Source organism: Mizuhopecten yessoensis, unplaced genomic scaffold (genome assembly GCF_002113885.1).
Source record: "Mizuhopecten yessoensis strain PY_sf001 unplaced genomic scaffold, ASM211388v2 scaffold6135_1, whole genome shotgun sequence".
NCBI classification, from domain to species: Eukaryota; Metazoa; Mollusca; class Bivalvia; order Pectinida; family Pectinidae; genus Mizuhopecten; species Mizuhopecten yessoensis.
In genome coordinates this window covers 718,689-735,122 of record NW_018406397.1, presented here as the reverse complement: position 1 = coordinate 735,122, position 16,434 = coordinate 718,689, and the positions used below count along the sequence as shown (strand labels likewise).

Sequence of the window (16,434 nt, the reverse complement as noted above, 5' to 3'; positions counted from 1 at the left end):
TATCAAAGTCAAGGTCAAATAACATCTAGAAAGACTAAACAAGGTCAAGGTTGAAATACATCTGCAACGACTATCAAGGTCAAGGCTAAATTACATCAACAACGACTAAACAATGTCAAGGTTAAATTATATCTGCAGTGAATAAACAAGGTCAAGGTCAAATTACACCTACAAAAATGACACAACACAGCAAAGTGGCAAATACAGGACAAGGTCAAAACGCAGCTGCCATTTGGCGAGATAGATTATAGGTCAAGGTCACAAATCATTTAAAGCATGAATCTGCCTTAGCAACAACCCTGAAATATTTATTTTGAGAAAAAACTTTCATGCTTTTATACAACACATACATTCTTATGGCATAAAACATGCCTTTTTTTTACCTGGTAACAAACATTAAGTTTTTAAGTAAGTTCTGTCCAATCGAAATAACAGGACACTTCAAAACCAAGAGATTTTATTACAGACAGGTAACAAAAACTGTTGCATGTCAGACACCTATTTTTGTAAACATATTTTGGGGATTTGGCACACATTTTCCACTCCAACTTTTAATTGTAAGCTACACCAGGATGTTTATTTTTGCTGTATAACAGTGTTTTATTGAACACATGTTAAATGCTGAAAATAAAACAGGAAATAAGTGCGGTGCCAGAAACATTTTTTTCAACATTTAAAAAGAAATATTCTACTAAACTTTTACTCAAAACCTGATTGGGTATCACAGAAGGAAGCCATGTTTTGTTGATAAATGCATATACCCTGGTACATATCTTAAACATATCATACAGTGTCAATCACATGTTGGTTTGTGGAACATGGATAGTATACCTGGAGGTGTAGAATTTGGGTCAGACACCAAATTCTACATCAAAGGGTATAGAACAAACCTACATTATGATTGGCTTTATTTTGCTCACCTCTAAACTGAAATTTGGGTTAAAACACCAACTTGACAATTCAAATGCAACACTAAATATAGTTAAACTTCTAGATAACATATATACAAACTAAGGATACATTTGGAAGAGAGCAGGAAAAGGACAGGTTTACCAAAGGGATCCATGCAAAGCCTTTAGGCCAGCTTGTGCGATAGGTTTACCAAAGGGATCCATGCAAAGCCTTTAGGCCAGCTTGTACGATAGGTTTACCAAAGCGATCCATGCAAAGCCTTTAGGCCAGCTTGTACTATAGGTTTACCAAAGTGATCCATGCAAAGCCTTTAGGCCAGCTTGTGCGATAGGTTTACCAAAAGGATCCATGCAAAGCCTTTAGGCCAGCTTGTGGGATAGGTTTACCAAAGGGATCCATGCAAAGCCTTTAGGCCAGCTTGTGCGATAACTCTTATGTTCCTGAGATTGCGTCACTTTCGACGGCAAGACTGTCACAATAGTCAAATAACATTTCGACAGGCTTTGATCATGTTGGCATAATACAATGCCATCATCTGATTTTTGACGTCATAACAGTAAAGGTCACCGAGTACACCCATGTGGGATTATTAGACTCTTTCATGCCCAGGGGTGAAGGAGAGGGACATTCCATCCGAGGGGTTTTCAAATTTGGTAACACCCGAGGCTTTGTGAGGGTTTTAATCGTAAATATTGAATATATCATAAAAGGTTTTAATTTCATCACGTCGCCTTTTCCGCTTTGCGGCATCAGAGTTTTCCAAATTTGTGACATCCCTTCATTGTTGAGCCATTCTGTCGTCATGTCATTGAAATGGGGAGTCAGATAGAAATTTCTTCCACCCCATTCTTACCCGGGACAGCTCTACCTTACACACAGGGAAATGAGAGAAAAATGTATATTCCATATGAGTGTTCCGTATTGGACATCTGTATCCAACATATGTAGAGTTGGGAAAAATAATGTATTGCACTTTAACTATGAAAACATAAACGATATTGTCAATCGTCCTCTTGTTAGACAGGCTATAGGTACAGTGACCTTGGTCTTTATCACTACATTATGAAAGTCAAGGTCATTTTGAGTAATTTTGCTATAATAAGTTAAGCTTTTGATTTAATATGGAAACACTTGAGAATTGTGGCATTATTTTATATAACAGCATGAGATCAGTGTTATTAAGTTGGTGGTTCATAAAATACTGAAATCTATCTAATAAAGTAAGGGGTCTGAAACATTTAAAAATTCTGTATGTATATAGAGTCATATCCTATTAGCTCTGGTGTAAGTCTGTTAAATCTGTATATAAAGTGTTACGCAATAGAACTTATGTGGCAGATTACAAATGCTGATCTGATTAATATGGTAATCCAAATTAAATCCCAACCCTTCCCTAAACATGTCCCGATGGAATAAAACAAGGAAGGCGTTTAACTTTTATTTGCTTGTATATACCTAGCCAACAACATACCTTGCTTTCAGTCTATGGAATCTAAATACAGCTGTACAAAAATAATCATTTTTCATAGTTTTCATACTAACCTACTAATTTGATTTACGAAATAAATGTTAAAAACGAAAGAAAAACAACATGAAAAAAATAACAAGATGTATACCCAGAGAACAAGGTTATATGTTTAGAAAGACGGAAACAGGTGTCTGCGTCAGTTACAAGCTTGATAATCACTGTACACAGCACATACCAGCCAATTTCTCTTATAACCAGGATGCTTGGCATCTAATAATGGCCATATTTATGTCCTTTCTGATAGTTTGTTTGTGTATATAACTGAGAGTAGGTCAGAATTCAGACAGGTACTCAGTTACTAGGACAGGAACTCAGTTACTAGGACAGGAACTCAGTTACTAGGACAGGAACTCAGTTACTAGGACAGGAATATAGGGCAATATTTGTGTGTCAATAAAAACAGGCATGCTTGTTACAAATCAATACATAACATACTCCAGTATCATGACTCTAGTCCAAATGGTTCTAAAGATATTGTTGTTTGAAGTTTTTAACATATTTGAGCCTTGTGACCTTGGAAGTAGGTCAAGGTCATTTTAATGAGGAAGCTTTATAGCACTCCATATCAGGTACCTACTGGCCAAATATTATGACCATGTTGACCTTTGACCTCATTACTGTAATTAAGAAAAAGATTTGCAGTGCTTGTCTACATTACATACTCAAGTATCATGACTCTAGTCCAAATTGTTCTTAGGATATTGTTGTTTGAATTTTTGAACATATTTGAGCCATGTGACCTTGAAAGTATGTCAAGGTCATTTTAAAGCCAGGTGAGCTAATAAATTATCAATAACATGGTAAACAGACTACAATAGGGTAGTGCATTGCATATATCAAGCACATCCATTTCAATTTGAGAATTTGAATTACAGTCTGTGGTGCCGTTTCATGTCCTAACCAATATTCATCAACATATGTGTAAATGTTCATGAGCTTGAACCATTATCTGCAGATCCCTTTTACAGCTGTCTTAAAACCATTGTTCTTGAATATTTTGTTAATGTTTATGAATTAGAACAATGATCTGTCTGTATTTTGGTAAGTTTCAGGTCACTGAACAAGAACAGGTTGGTGTCAGTTCTAGTTTTCAGCCTCCATCATTCTGAGTACTACCTGCTCCATTTGCCTAACATTTGTTATCAAGGATACTTAAATGAAAAAAAATCACAATATTTTAGCAACCAATTAGCATCTTGCAAATCTGGACTCTAACTCGTTAATGTATCCCAACCGTAAGTTAAAACACAGCTGGACTCAGCATTATACGTGTTGATGGTGTAAGGGTTCCTTCTCACCAGTTATTAAAGAGGTGAATGTGTGTTTTGAGACCTGTTTCTGTTTTTACGTTAATAGCTTGGTAAATGTATATATATCCTCCAGTACTTAAATACTCTGGGGCCCCAGTTGGTCAATCAGGAAAGCCACTGTCCATTACCAGTCCTTCCAGACACATAATGGAAAGTAGACACCATCATGGCAATCAAATATCATCCAATGGTTTCTGATAAAGCCTGGTCCCCCTCGTGGGTGTAGGGATCTGGTAGAGGTACGTCTGTCTAACATATAAAACCTTGTGATGGAACACCTCATGACATGCAAGGTCTGTACATCAACGAAATAGTAGTCTCTAAATGACATGATGTGATATTAGGTTTGATAGTGGTCTTTAGCAACTATTTCTCATAAGATCTTTACTGAGTATTAAAGTATAGTACTGTTTAATTTTGTTAATAATGCTGTCTTGTTATTGTTAATGTCAGACCCTTAATCAATATAATCTTGTCAATACATATGCTTCCCTTTTAATTATTTTTCCTTTTTTGCTTTATTTCCCCATCAACATAACTAGCAACAGTCTGTTAACCAGGTGCAATCACATGTATGAAATTTGAATCCAAAATATAATCTAAATTTCATTTTAAAAATATCCTGTTATTTAGAAATTAGGAATTTAATATTTTTAACTCTTTTTATTTTTAAATGTGCTTTGAATGATTTGTTTATAACGTATTTTACCTACAGTATCGAGGCAGATTCCTTATTCTAGCACTTACTCATCATCTTTACTTAGTCAGCCTTGCATAGAACAATGAAATTCTGCATGATCAGATTATATTGTTTTCTGATAAAAAAATATAAACACAAAATACAAATCTAGATATGAACAGAGTTTGAAGTCCCTAAGTAGCGAAAAACTTTCTGCTAAGACTGGATCCAATTGGAGTCACTAGAGGGGAGCATATAGTGTTTGGCGGTGATCAAAGACAATAAGCATTGTCTGAAATATGTAATATAGCGAATCCTCTCTTTGATCTGGTTTCCATAGTGACTTGGAATCCATGGAATTTTATAGCAGATCAGAAAGTCTGTTATGAAATAGCATGGGATGGATGTTTGTAGGTATCAAAGGTCAGAATTGTCTATACTGCCTTATATACTGGCTAGTCATATACAGCATATTATACACATCATTCAGGTCCGTTTTTGTGCTGGTGACATTTTCAGGTTAGCTTATAACCACTTTTCAATTACACCTGAAAATAATTATATAACGTCAAACAAATCTGTAAAAGGATTTTTGCAATAAGAAATATTTCCATCAAACAGTTGGCTACATTGGTGTGTAAGAAATATTTAATTTATCTAACTTAACATATAAGAATCATTCACCCCCTTGAGGGTGTGATAGGGGAATCTCAACCCTGGGGGAAAGATTCTTAAAAGTTGCCAAACACTCTGCAAAGCCTGGTGTTAATGGCAACTTAAGAATCTCCCCCCTCGGGTTGAGATTCCCCTATCTCACTCCAAGGGGGTGATAGATTATATTAATCTTTGTTCAGTGATGCATATTCAAACAATCTAATGATTGCAAAAAAAGACAAAAAAATGCACAATCCAGCCATTTCTGCTTGGAACTATAAAGCAGCCATCTCATCAACCCTCCACTTTACCTCACATCCATTAAAGATGTTGAAATCCAGACCATCTGTTGTTTTCACTAAACCTGCTATAAAGGCTGTGTTTAGTACTATCGATGTTATCGCTAAGCATTAAATTGTTTTTCCTACAATCTGGCTGATCAATTCCCGTGAAATCCTAAATCTTTTACTCGACATCCCTAACAGTCCAATACAAGGCTGTATTTTAGGAAATATTTAATGATAGGACAGTAACAGAAAGATACTGTTTTTGCTTTGTGATTTCTTCATTCAAATTTTAACTGAATCGCCACAAGATGTGTATTCCCTCGGGTCAGAAAGAGAACTCCTTCTCAGATTGGGGTTCGCAGAAATACTCCTTAAGTCAATATTTTCAGATGAAGTGTATAATTTGTATCAGATAACACCTTCAGCCTAACAGGGCTGAACGATTAGTGACCTGCACTGTTCAATGACCTTGACATGTATTTAATTTACAGCAATTATGAAACAAGTCATTGTTAACATATATTAATCTTACAATGGGAAGGAACCAGAGTACCCAGAGAACACCCAAAGTGCCTTGGTGGTGCAGACCCCATACATTCTTTATGTTGGATCGGGGAATCGAACCTCAGACATTTTTTATGTTGGATCGGGGAATCGAACCTCAGACATTTTGGTGAAAAGCAAGTGTGCAAACTACAGTTAGTGTGCCACCCGACCATCCTAATTTGAGAATAAATAAGTTTAATGGAATTTAAAATTTAGGACATGCCAAACAGATTCATTGCATCTTGAATAAATACCTTAATTGACCTCAAAATATAAAATTCTATTGTACTGGTCTATTTATATTGCAACATATTTTTTACCGACTTTGTTTTATACATGACATAAATTATTCATTTTTGAAATATTTCTGAACAAACATTAGTTCTGAATGTAAGAAAAAGCATGAGGAGTTTGCTTTGTTTATATAACCAATCTAAGGAATGGAAATTTTACCAAAATTTGTTAGGTCTTATAAATGATGGATTTGTTTTTGTAATTACTGGTCGACAATCGTGCAGAAAGAGAGTTAGAAGGGATTGGAAATCTGACTGATATAAAACAAGTATGTCTACAGAACAATCAGCATCTGTATACAGGTAAATTTAAAATCAAATAGTACCTCAATAGATGTATCAGCAGCTACAGATTTATACCTATATTATACCTGTCTGAAGGTGAGCTATAAACACATTAGCCTTGAATGGTTTACCTGTCTCCAAGTGTGTTAAACAGGTTAACGATGAAATGGATCACAGTTTACCTGTCTGAAGGCGGGCAATAAACACAACGTAAACGTATTACCTGGTGGTGTATAACAGTAAATGTATTATGGTCTTTAATGTGTGTTATTAAGGCTAGGACTTAAATGACAACTAAAGGTACGCAGCAGGTGTCACTTACAGGTAAAGCAACACCAGTGAACATGGGATATCAATATTTCTGCACCTTTGCAGAAATAAATAGAACTTGAAATTAATTTTAGGTAGAATGCAACTGGTTTGTAACAAAATCTATTTTGTGCTCAATTTTGAAGGTTAAATAATCTGGAGACATCAGACGACAGATGTACATAAATAGAGCATAAACCGGTTAAACCACTATTTGATCGATATAATACTATTTTGACTCTTTCACATTAATAAAATAATCGAAATGTACACCACCCATTTCCAATATACATTTGTTTACAATTTGGAAGCAAAAAATAATCTCTAGACATTTACGACATCAGACAGAGATAGTCGTTTCTGTATTTATCATGTAAGCAGTAGTGGAAACAGAAACACTTATCATTATTTTGGAACAAGAATGTGTGTCTGTGTAATGTTAACATATAGCCACACAGAAGGACTACACGACTATACGCAGGTAGACATATACATACAATTCCACAGACAGACATTGTCATTTATTGCACCTTCATCTAGAATGCCATTCATTCATTGGCCAAGAACCGCCTCACAAGGTGACTCTACATGACTTCAGTAAGAATTCTGCAGAAATTATGGCTTTCTGTGGTTTAAAAGCAATATTTACATAGTTATAGTACTAGTCATATAGACTGGCACTGGCTACCGGCCCCTATAGACTGGCACTGGCTACCGGCCCCTATAGACTGGCACTGGCTAATGGCCCCTATAGACTGGAACTGGCTACCGGCCCCTATAGACTGGCACTGGCTACCAGCCCCTAAGTTCTATAGCACTGTCAAGCTGCATTTTTCTACACCGTCCAGCTCTCCCAAGTTGGAAACCAGAATCAGACAAGCAAGAGATCAAAATCATCATTTTCTTCTTGATCAATTCAAGATTCTACAAATGGTACCAGTCTTTGTCACAAAAAGAATGAGTTTTATTGTGGCACATAAAGATGTTTATTTAAGCCTTAGGAAAGGAATCTAATTCAATCCATTCGTAACACAGTTTACCATTCCAGCCAGCCGTTCTATCATTCTAATCAACCCAGTTATTCCTCCTCCAGGTCATTGACAAACTTTACAGAATTGATAAAAACTCCAGAACACACAAGTCGTTATTTCAGTTATAACTGCTGCCACCTAATGACAATTAACGCTCTTTCTAATTATTTCTATAAAGATATGCAAACAGAAAAAAAATGACATAATTACATTTCGTAGAATTTTGTTGATTTGATTCCAAAACGGCTATTTTTGAAAACAATTACAACCTGACAGAAAACACCCTATAAAGACCTTAAGTAATACAGGTATCATGATTTTACCAAAAATCACTACAAATGTGAATTCTCCAATTGAATACAAATAAACTTTCACCCGTCAACATCAAAACTTTGTAATGGTGAGTGTTTTCTCTTTATGTTTACCAATGTCAGCACCAGTTACACTCAAGGAGCCTTAAGTCTTGTTTGTTTCTCTTTGTCCAAACAATGTCCAGTTGGTTCAATTAATATAATCAAATATGTTTTGTAATTGAAAGAAAAAACAATTTCTATGCAGTCAATTACCTCTAAATTCAGAAAAATTCTAGGTACTTTATTTCATGATAGGTTAATTCCCTTATAGGCACTATACAGTAATCATACAGGCGAACATATTGATAACACAGTTAAATTTCTTTAAAAAAACTTCCATTGATAAATTCTCTCACCAACAGATAAATATACAGTATATTTGATTACATGACAAATATTTGACAGGGCGTTTTTTCCCCTCAACAATTAGTTACACATGTATGCCTATCTACAATGATTCTAAAATAAGCTATACAAGAACAGCTACTAAATTTTCAAAACATAACACTTCTTTTTTTCAAATTTTGACATGACCGAGATTTGACATGTGATTATGTACAGAACTGTTTTTCGATAAAAAACAAAGATTTGGTATGTGATAGCCGCCTGCCTGGCACATTCAGAATGCTACGTCTATCAACAGCCATTGTCATCAGTTTCTGAAGCAATAAATGTGACCCATTTTTTTCATGACTGGTATATGTATTTAAATAACAATTCGTTTTCATGATCATGGTAACATGCACTTTAAACTTTAACCAGTTATTACGGGTCCATTGTAAGATGTGATTTTATTAAACCTGCCATAATTTTTAATAAGCACTCTTTCCCCTTCCTTCTCCCTTCTGCCATACCTCCTGTACTTTCCCCTTCCCCTCCCCCTCTTCATCCTTTTTCTAAACCACATCACCTAGTCCTGAAACCAGAATTGCTATCATAGGACTTCACTCTCAATGAGAAATGTTAATTACTTATAGGGTCAGGGTAAAGCCTACGGTTCTACAATCATAGCTTAACTCATTCACCCCTAAAATTTCATAATGAACAAATCCAACCTTTGAATTGGAAGAGTTCAAATGTGTCTTCAGGGGTAAATAAATATATATATCCAATATGTAGTGTACTGATTGACCTCATGACCTTGACAACCTCTCCACAAGCAAAATTAGACCTTACTAACAAATCATCCACAATTTAACTAACAAATATATAATAGCAGCCTTTGTCCTGTCAAGGAGCAAGTACTCGTAAGCAAGTTGATAATTTTGACCTTGAGAAACCAGCAAAAATCAACCCCTAAAATATACTGGGAATACTATAAAACTCTTGATGTATGGCTTGCCCTGACTATCTCTGTTACTATATCTGTTATCAGGTCAATAAATCACACTAATGACCTGATGATTTACCCCGTACACAGATAACTGTATAAATGAACTCTCTAATCCTACTGCGATGTACTTCAACAAGAGGTGTAAGTTATATAGCCTCTAATCTTACTGCTATCATGTGTCCAACTGTATTTTGGCTTTATAATAAAGAATTTGGCAATACTTACAGGGTGTCTTACAAAAGTTTTTAAAGACATTGAAAAGTTATGGCAATATATATGCTAGTTGACAAATGAAGTGAGGATTATTATAACCAGGCTTTAACTCATTCACCCCTATATCTAAACTGGACTTGCCCAGTTTCGATTTGGTAAGGTTCAAATGTGACTTTAGGGGTGTCTGGGTTAAGGTGACATATGGAATACATGGTTACAATTTAATAAGAAAACATGTAAACAGAAAACAGGACAGACAATGCAAAGGAGACAAACCTGCAATAATCCTCTGAGGAAAACACTATAAACACTGGGACAGGCCTCTAAAAAAATTAATTTAGTCTGGTTAAGGTCGTTGTAAAATATGTCAAGATCGTTGATTAAAACACCTGTATCTTAAATATGTCATGAAGTGTCAAGGTCACCGATTTGAACACTGATGTCCAATGCTGTAAAGTTGTAAAGTGTCAAGGTTACAGATTTGAGTAACTCTACATATCAACGTCATTGATTTATACAAATTACTAAAACATTCTCTCAAATTATTAACAGAAGCTACATCCCTTCACTTGACCCATATTTAAATGACCTTTCACCTCTGACCCTTGTAGAAATAAATGAGTACCTACCTCATGTTGGTTGAACAGTTCCTTGACCTTGCCAACGTCACTTGCGATTGGTTCCTGTTTCTCCATGGTTTCCTCAGCTTCGAGGAGCCAGGTTAAGACATTTTCCATGTCGTCCTGGTACGACATCAGATCAACAGACGTTGCTGCTGAACTCATGGTGCTATGATGACTTGACGAACTACTCAGGGACATAGCCGTCTACAACAACGAAACACAATTGGCCTGTCATCTTTGTCGCAGGTTTTTAGTTACAGACACATTATATCATACATTGACACTGAAAAAGTAGAGAGAAAAACACAAATTTCTGCCAAATATTTTCTATACTTTTACATTCAAAGAATGTGGCACTTGATCAATGCTAGAAATGGAGCCTGCTTTGTATATGTGAGAGACATGGGGATGATGTGTTGTATTTCTCAAGTCAATTAGCTTGGCAATATGCTCTAAGCCTTAAATCCCAGTGTCCCCTGCCAACTCACTCGTTGGACAGGTCTATCAGTGAAACACACAAACACAATGTTATGTAATAATCCGCAACAGAGGAAAAACAGAAACAGCTGTATTTCCGAGGATGCTCCTGTAGCGTAAATATTAACTTCAAAAGAATCGTGCAGACTCCTTTGTTCGACTCCTTTACTTGGAGGTATAGATTAAGAATCCCGATGATCAGGATTTCTATCCCCAGGTAGATCTGTTGTTATCACCTGATTACACCTGTAAAACACAGGTACTCACAGGTGTAATACATTTCCATCCAAATCAATGCACCTTTTCTGTGCACAACAAACACAACACTTGATCAATGACTTATATTCCCAGTGTGTACATCAGAGGAACGTATCACTGGTACTGTATAAGGTATAAATCCCAAGTTGTATATAAACACACAACACATACACAGGTTAAATCGGGAATTCCAGTTGGGCTTTTCACAACCCAGTGAAAATACATGTATGATTGCAGGTAATCCCAGAAAGAGTGTATACATATAAACACACCGTGTACACTAGAGATTTCTCTGATATCAATGGGCTCCACTGCACCTCAAACTAAACACGGAGCACTGGCTAGAATGTTGGTGTGGAAGACACGGGGAGATGCCCCTGGGGTTACAGGGAGGATGTTGTAAATTTATAGACCCAATCTCCCTTGGGGATAGGTACAATGGTCTGCCCTGTAAATACAGGTACAACGGTCGACCCTTTTTAAGTCAGGGTCCAACAATGTAAGACGTTTTGAATATGCAGTGTATAACCACAGACAGGGGTGCCAAATATAAAGGTCTGCCCTTGTATGTTAGGGTCAAGCACTGTATAGTTTAGTGAGAATTTCACCAAATTATCACACTATTTATTTCTGCCATTCCTGAGACCCCCTCTCAGGTTCTATCTTCTGGAACTGATACATTTTCACACACAGGGATAACATCAAATCTTCATCTGATGCTTATTATCACAATTAGCTCACTTCCACAAGCTCGTAACCTTGGGCACCTCTTCCTGTGAACTTTTGTTCTTGTATTACTTCCAGCCTGAAGATGAGTCTCCTGTCAAGTTGAATGTCCTGTCCCATGATATCTGTATGTAAACAGAAGAGGCATGTGCAACACCAGTTTGTATGTAGCTACATGTGTAGTAGGTAATAGCTAGCTGTAATGCTAGCCAATCACATGGCAGATCTGGTCAGGCCAGGCCCATTACACTGTACCTGCAGCCACACATTTGAGAATTATCACTCCACATCAACACTATGGAGGCAGCTGGACATCCAATCTGAGGCCTATCAGCGCCAACACAAGTCAGCTGGCCTGGTCAGGATACATAGTACTATAGTCCTCTGTTACAACAGTCACTTGTCTGCAGTAGTATCACATAGTACCCAGGATCAACAGTCCACAGTCATATCAAGGGTCACTATTCTTCAATATGTACCCTGAAGTACCGGTGAGAGAACCAGAGAGAGAAATAGTCAGAAATGATAGGTCCTGTATACCATGTGGTACCATGTGTCTGACAGGGTCACAGGAAAATGGTAAACACTACAGTGACAGCCAGAATGTGTACAATCTAAACCCGATCTGGAGTAAAAATAGTCTCCAAATACCTACCATGTGTGAGGAAAGAAGTCACTGACAGTTTACACAAATCAGTCAGACTTTCATCACTACGTACTAGAGAAGTAAAGAGCTACACCACCTAGGGTCCCACCCATACACTCTAATATCCCGCACTGTACTTACACAGTATATGGGGCTGAATTAGGGTACCAGGAATCCATGGGTGAATTCAAGATCAGAAGAAAACTTTCAACAAAGCATTTAAAAGGATCGAGAGACAACAACATGGGGACAGCAAGACAAATGTGGTTTAACTGATAACATACATACCCGGTGTGAGACATGACCGGTGACACGGTCTCTGTGTGTGGAGCCGAGGTAGTATTATACAACACAATCTAACAGACACACAAGCTACGGTCTGTACCGATACAATGCCTCCGATACCGCCACTCTCTCTGACTCCCGAGTATCAGACTGCACCACACGTTACAACGACCCGTTCTGGAGTACTAGCTAGTTCACCAATGACAGGCCGATTCCTCAATGAATGTGACATACCCTGATAAGCTTATAGTCTTTTAACGGGTATTACACACTAGGTCGGGTACATGTTTGTTATTTATATCTGCACTGTGTGTATAAGCACCGGGTGTTTAGATATGCAGATTAGCGTAGAAATCACACACACAAAATCAAAAGGGGTGGGCGGAGTATTGTGTGTACGAGTTACAGTGATTGCCAGTATTATCATTATCAGCTTGCTCAGATTGACTCACAAGGAAGGGATCAATACAAAGTGTCCAAATCTTTGATAAGAACAGTATGATACTGTCTACAACATGGTAGGGGATGGTAACCTCTTAAGGTTAAACCTTTTCTAAATGTTCCTGCTTTTTAACTAGCTTTCATACACAGCCATCCGTACATGTATATGATTGAATAATTCAAGCATTCAAGTCTCATACAAAAAAGAATAAACACCAATCCAGCCAAACAAAACAAGTATTGTCTCTTTTAAGTAGAAAGTCCTAACATTTTTCCGCTGTATACAAGCATTGACAAATCATTTTCTTGTTTAATTTATATTATTTCGTCAATATTCAAACAATGACAATTATAGGCTGCAGGTCTTATTAGGGGTTAGACCATTTAAATTGTTTCCAGAAGTTTGCAGAAAAGTTAACATATCATGACTGGACACATGTCATGCATAAAATGCCACCCCTACCATAAAGAGTTTCACATGTCACCATGAAAGAAGACCAAGGTCATATATTTGAACAGCTTTGATAACTCTTCATCCCAGCATACCTTATGAGCAATATAATGACCATTGGTCTCTTTATTATTCAGTAGAAGTAGTTTTAATGTTTTAAACCTTTCCAACCCAAGCATGTTACCTGCCAAATATCATAACCCAAGGCCCCTTGGTTACTTAGAAGACGTTAAACATTTTTAATACATTTGACCCCTGTGACCTTGAATGGGGGTCAAGGTTGTTTAAGTGTAGCAAGTCATTCATTCCAGATTTCTAAAGACCAAGTATCATCACCTCAGGCCACTCGTATATTCAAAGAAAATTACTTAAATGTTTAAACAAATTTGACCCTGTGACCCTGAAAGTGGTTCAAGGCTATTCATCAAAAGAAAGAAAAAACTTGATAGCTTTTCATCCCTGCAAGCTGCTGACCAAACATCCTAACCCTAAGACTCTAAGTAATTTATAAGAAGGTGTTTTAAGAATCCAGTGCTGATATTATAAGCCCATCACCCTCCCTCACTTCTATCTCAATGTACTTTTCCCTCAACTCTTAAACTTGTACACCAACAGTTGCCTGCTTCTACTTGTAGCCAATGTACTCTTACAGGAAATAATGACAAATGATTCTAACAAAGACACTTCAACCCAAATGATGTAAAAACACCACTTCATGCACAGAATACTCTTAATTAACCAGGGGTTATTGCAGTTGTGATTATCCAACCGAAATTCTAAAAGAGCCTTAATCACCATCAAGCCTAGGAATGTTCTGTCGCTACCTAATCGGAGGTCCATGGTTGATTTTTAAGTCAATAGGAATCTCATCGGCCTGCACATACACCGGAACCCTGATAATCTGTCCGTAAACACACTTGTGGTGTCTTCCCGGAGAGACTACATTCAAATGCATGTAACACTCAATGTTAAACTCATCAGGTACATTACGGTAGATAACAACAACCTCCTCGGTTATGATATCAGTTTAACTTAAACTTTGATTGCTGGATTTTTAAGACCTCAGCTATTTCATCAAGTTATATTTTCAAAATCACACTCAAATTTCTCATGAATATGAACTACTTTCATTATTTTATCAAAATTGAAAATAGTTTCAAGGACCTGCCATTTTTCACATTATTTTCATGCAAACACACTTATATATTTAATCAAAGGCTTCAAATTCATTAATTTTTCTGTTAAAGATTTATTAAGGATAACATTTTATTCTTGAAGCATTATAGATAAGACATTTTCAGATTTTAGTTAATTGTTTGAATTGTTTTATCAAAATTGCAGGACACTTTCTCCAAGTCTAGGCACTCAACGTGCTTCACTAGCATTCTGTTAATTCGTTTGTTTTTTCTCGTTTCTCTCAGATTTTTGTCTGTTTATTCCATCTAAATTGTTTCTTCTCCTACTGTAATCAGATTCAACAAATGCCAGGGTGGTTTTTTGTTCAAACAGCGTCAGTAAAATCTCTGTGGTGATTACGTTACTGAGTTTATATATATATATATATAAACCGTATCAATGTATCTTTATTTATAAGTATAAAAAAACTGTTGTTCAACAATACTAGAATTACTGTTGTTTTCCTTTTCAGCAGCCACATAATACTGCTTGCAGAGTGGGGTTTTTATTTCGATAGATATCGGCAGATGACACAACAGTTAATACTAAGACTTAAATGTCAAACATGATATTCTTTTTAAACAGTCTGCCATAAAGATATCCCTTTTCACTAAGAATCTATAATTTCAATGTTAGCTATGACAGGACACATGATCTCAATGTCAGCGGGGGTCATCTTTAAAGGGTATTCCAATATCCACATGACCTTCAGGTCAAAGGTCACTATCAATGGATATGCAAATATCTATGCTATTAAGATCAAAGTTTCTAAAAACCTTACTTCAAGGTTCTGCACCTGAATGCTAATCCAGGTACATTTCAAGGCAGATCTCGTTTAAGTTGGTCACACCTGTATTTGTTAGGTAACACTAGCAGGTAGGGAGCTAAAGATCCGCCCCCTGTGTGCGTTTGATTTGCTGATTTGCATAACTTAGGATGTTTATCCGTCATGTGATACTTGTGACCTTGACAGTCAATTGTTGTAGGGCTATACCGTTGTGACAACGTAATAAATACTTGCGTCAAATATCAGTGCAACCAAGACATGTTATTCCAATGGAAAAGTGCACAGTATGGTGAACAAGAGGCCTAAAAGGCCTGTATCACACTCACCTGGATATTTAAGCAATAACGGACAAATATTCTCATTAAGGTTTTCAATATTGGGCTCAGCATCCAAAAAGACAAGACTTGCTTTATTTAACACCTGATTCTCAACTAAAGGACCAAGGATGCTTAATAGCAAATGTGTTTGAGATTTACATGTGTAGAGTGGGGATACCAATCGTTTCCATGTTATTACTATTGGACTAAGTACAATTGTTTCCATGTATGACTATAGGAATAAGTCCCCTGGGTGGGGCCAGGCCCCAGTGCTTATTCCAGTCACTAGATTGTGTTTGTTTCTTCATACAGCAAGATTTTTTTTGAAAAGAGCATGCATCCACTTAGCATTTCATGAAAAGACAACTTTTAAACATATTTTTTTTTATATGTAGATCTTTTTGCGCAAAAAGGACATCTTTTCAAATAGAGCATGTCAGCAGAGTAAACTCAGAGCATATACACATCCTTCATCACTGATTCAAAACTGAAACCCATGCTGTTTTTGAGAGAA

The 16,434-nt window shown here is 36.6% G+C and overlaps 1 protein-coding gene across 1 annotated transcript in view; it reads right to left on the bottom strand.

Annotated features, from left to right (window-relative positions):
- Positions 1-16,434, bottom strand: part of LOC110451606 (dystrophin-like) — a 172,870-nt gene that overhangs the window by 95,294 nt on the left and 61,142 nt on the right. The window contains exon 10 of the mRNA XM_021499727.1: positions 10,363-10,560. Coding sequence (XP_021355402.1) covers positions 10,363-10,560 — 198 coding nt within the window. The remainder of the gene's footprint in view (positions 1-10,362; positions 10,561-16,434) is intronic.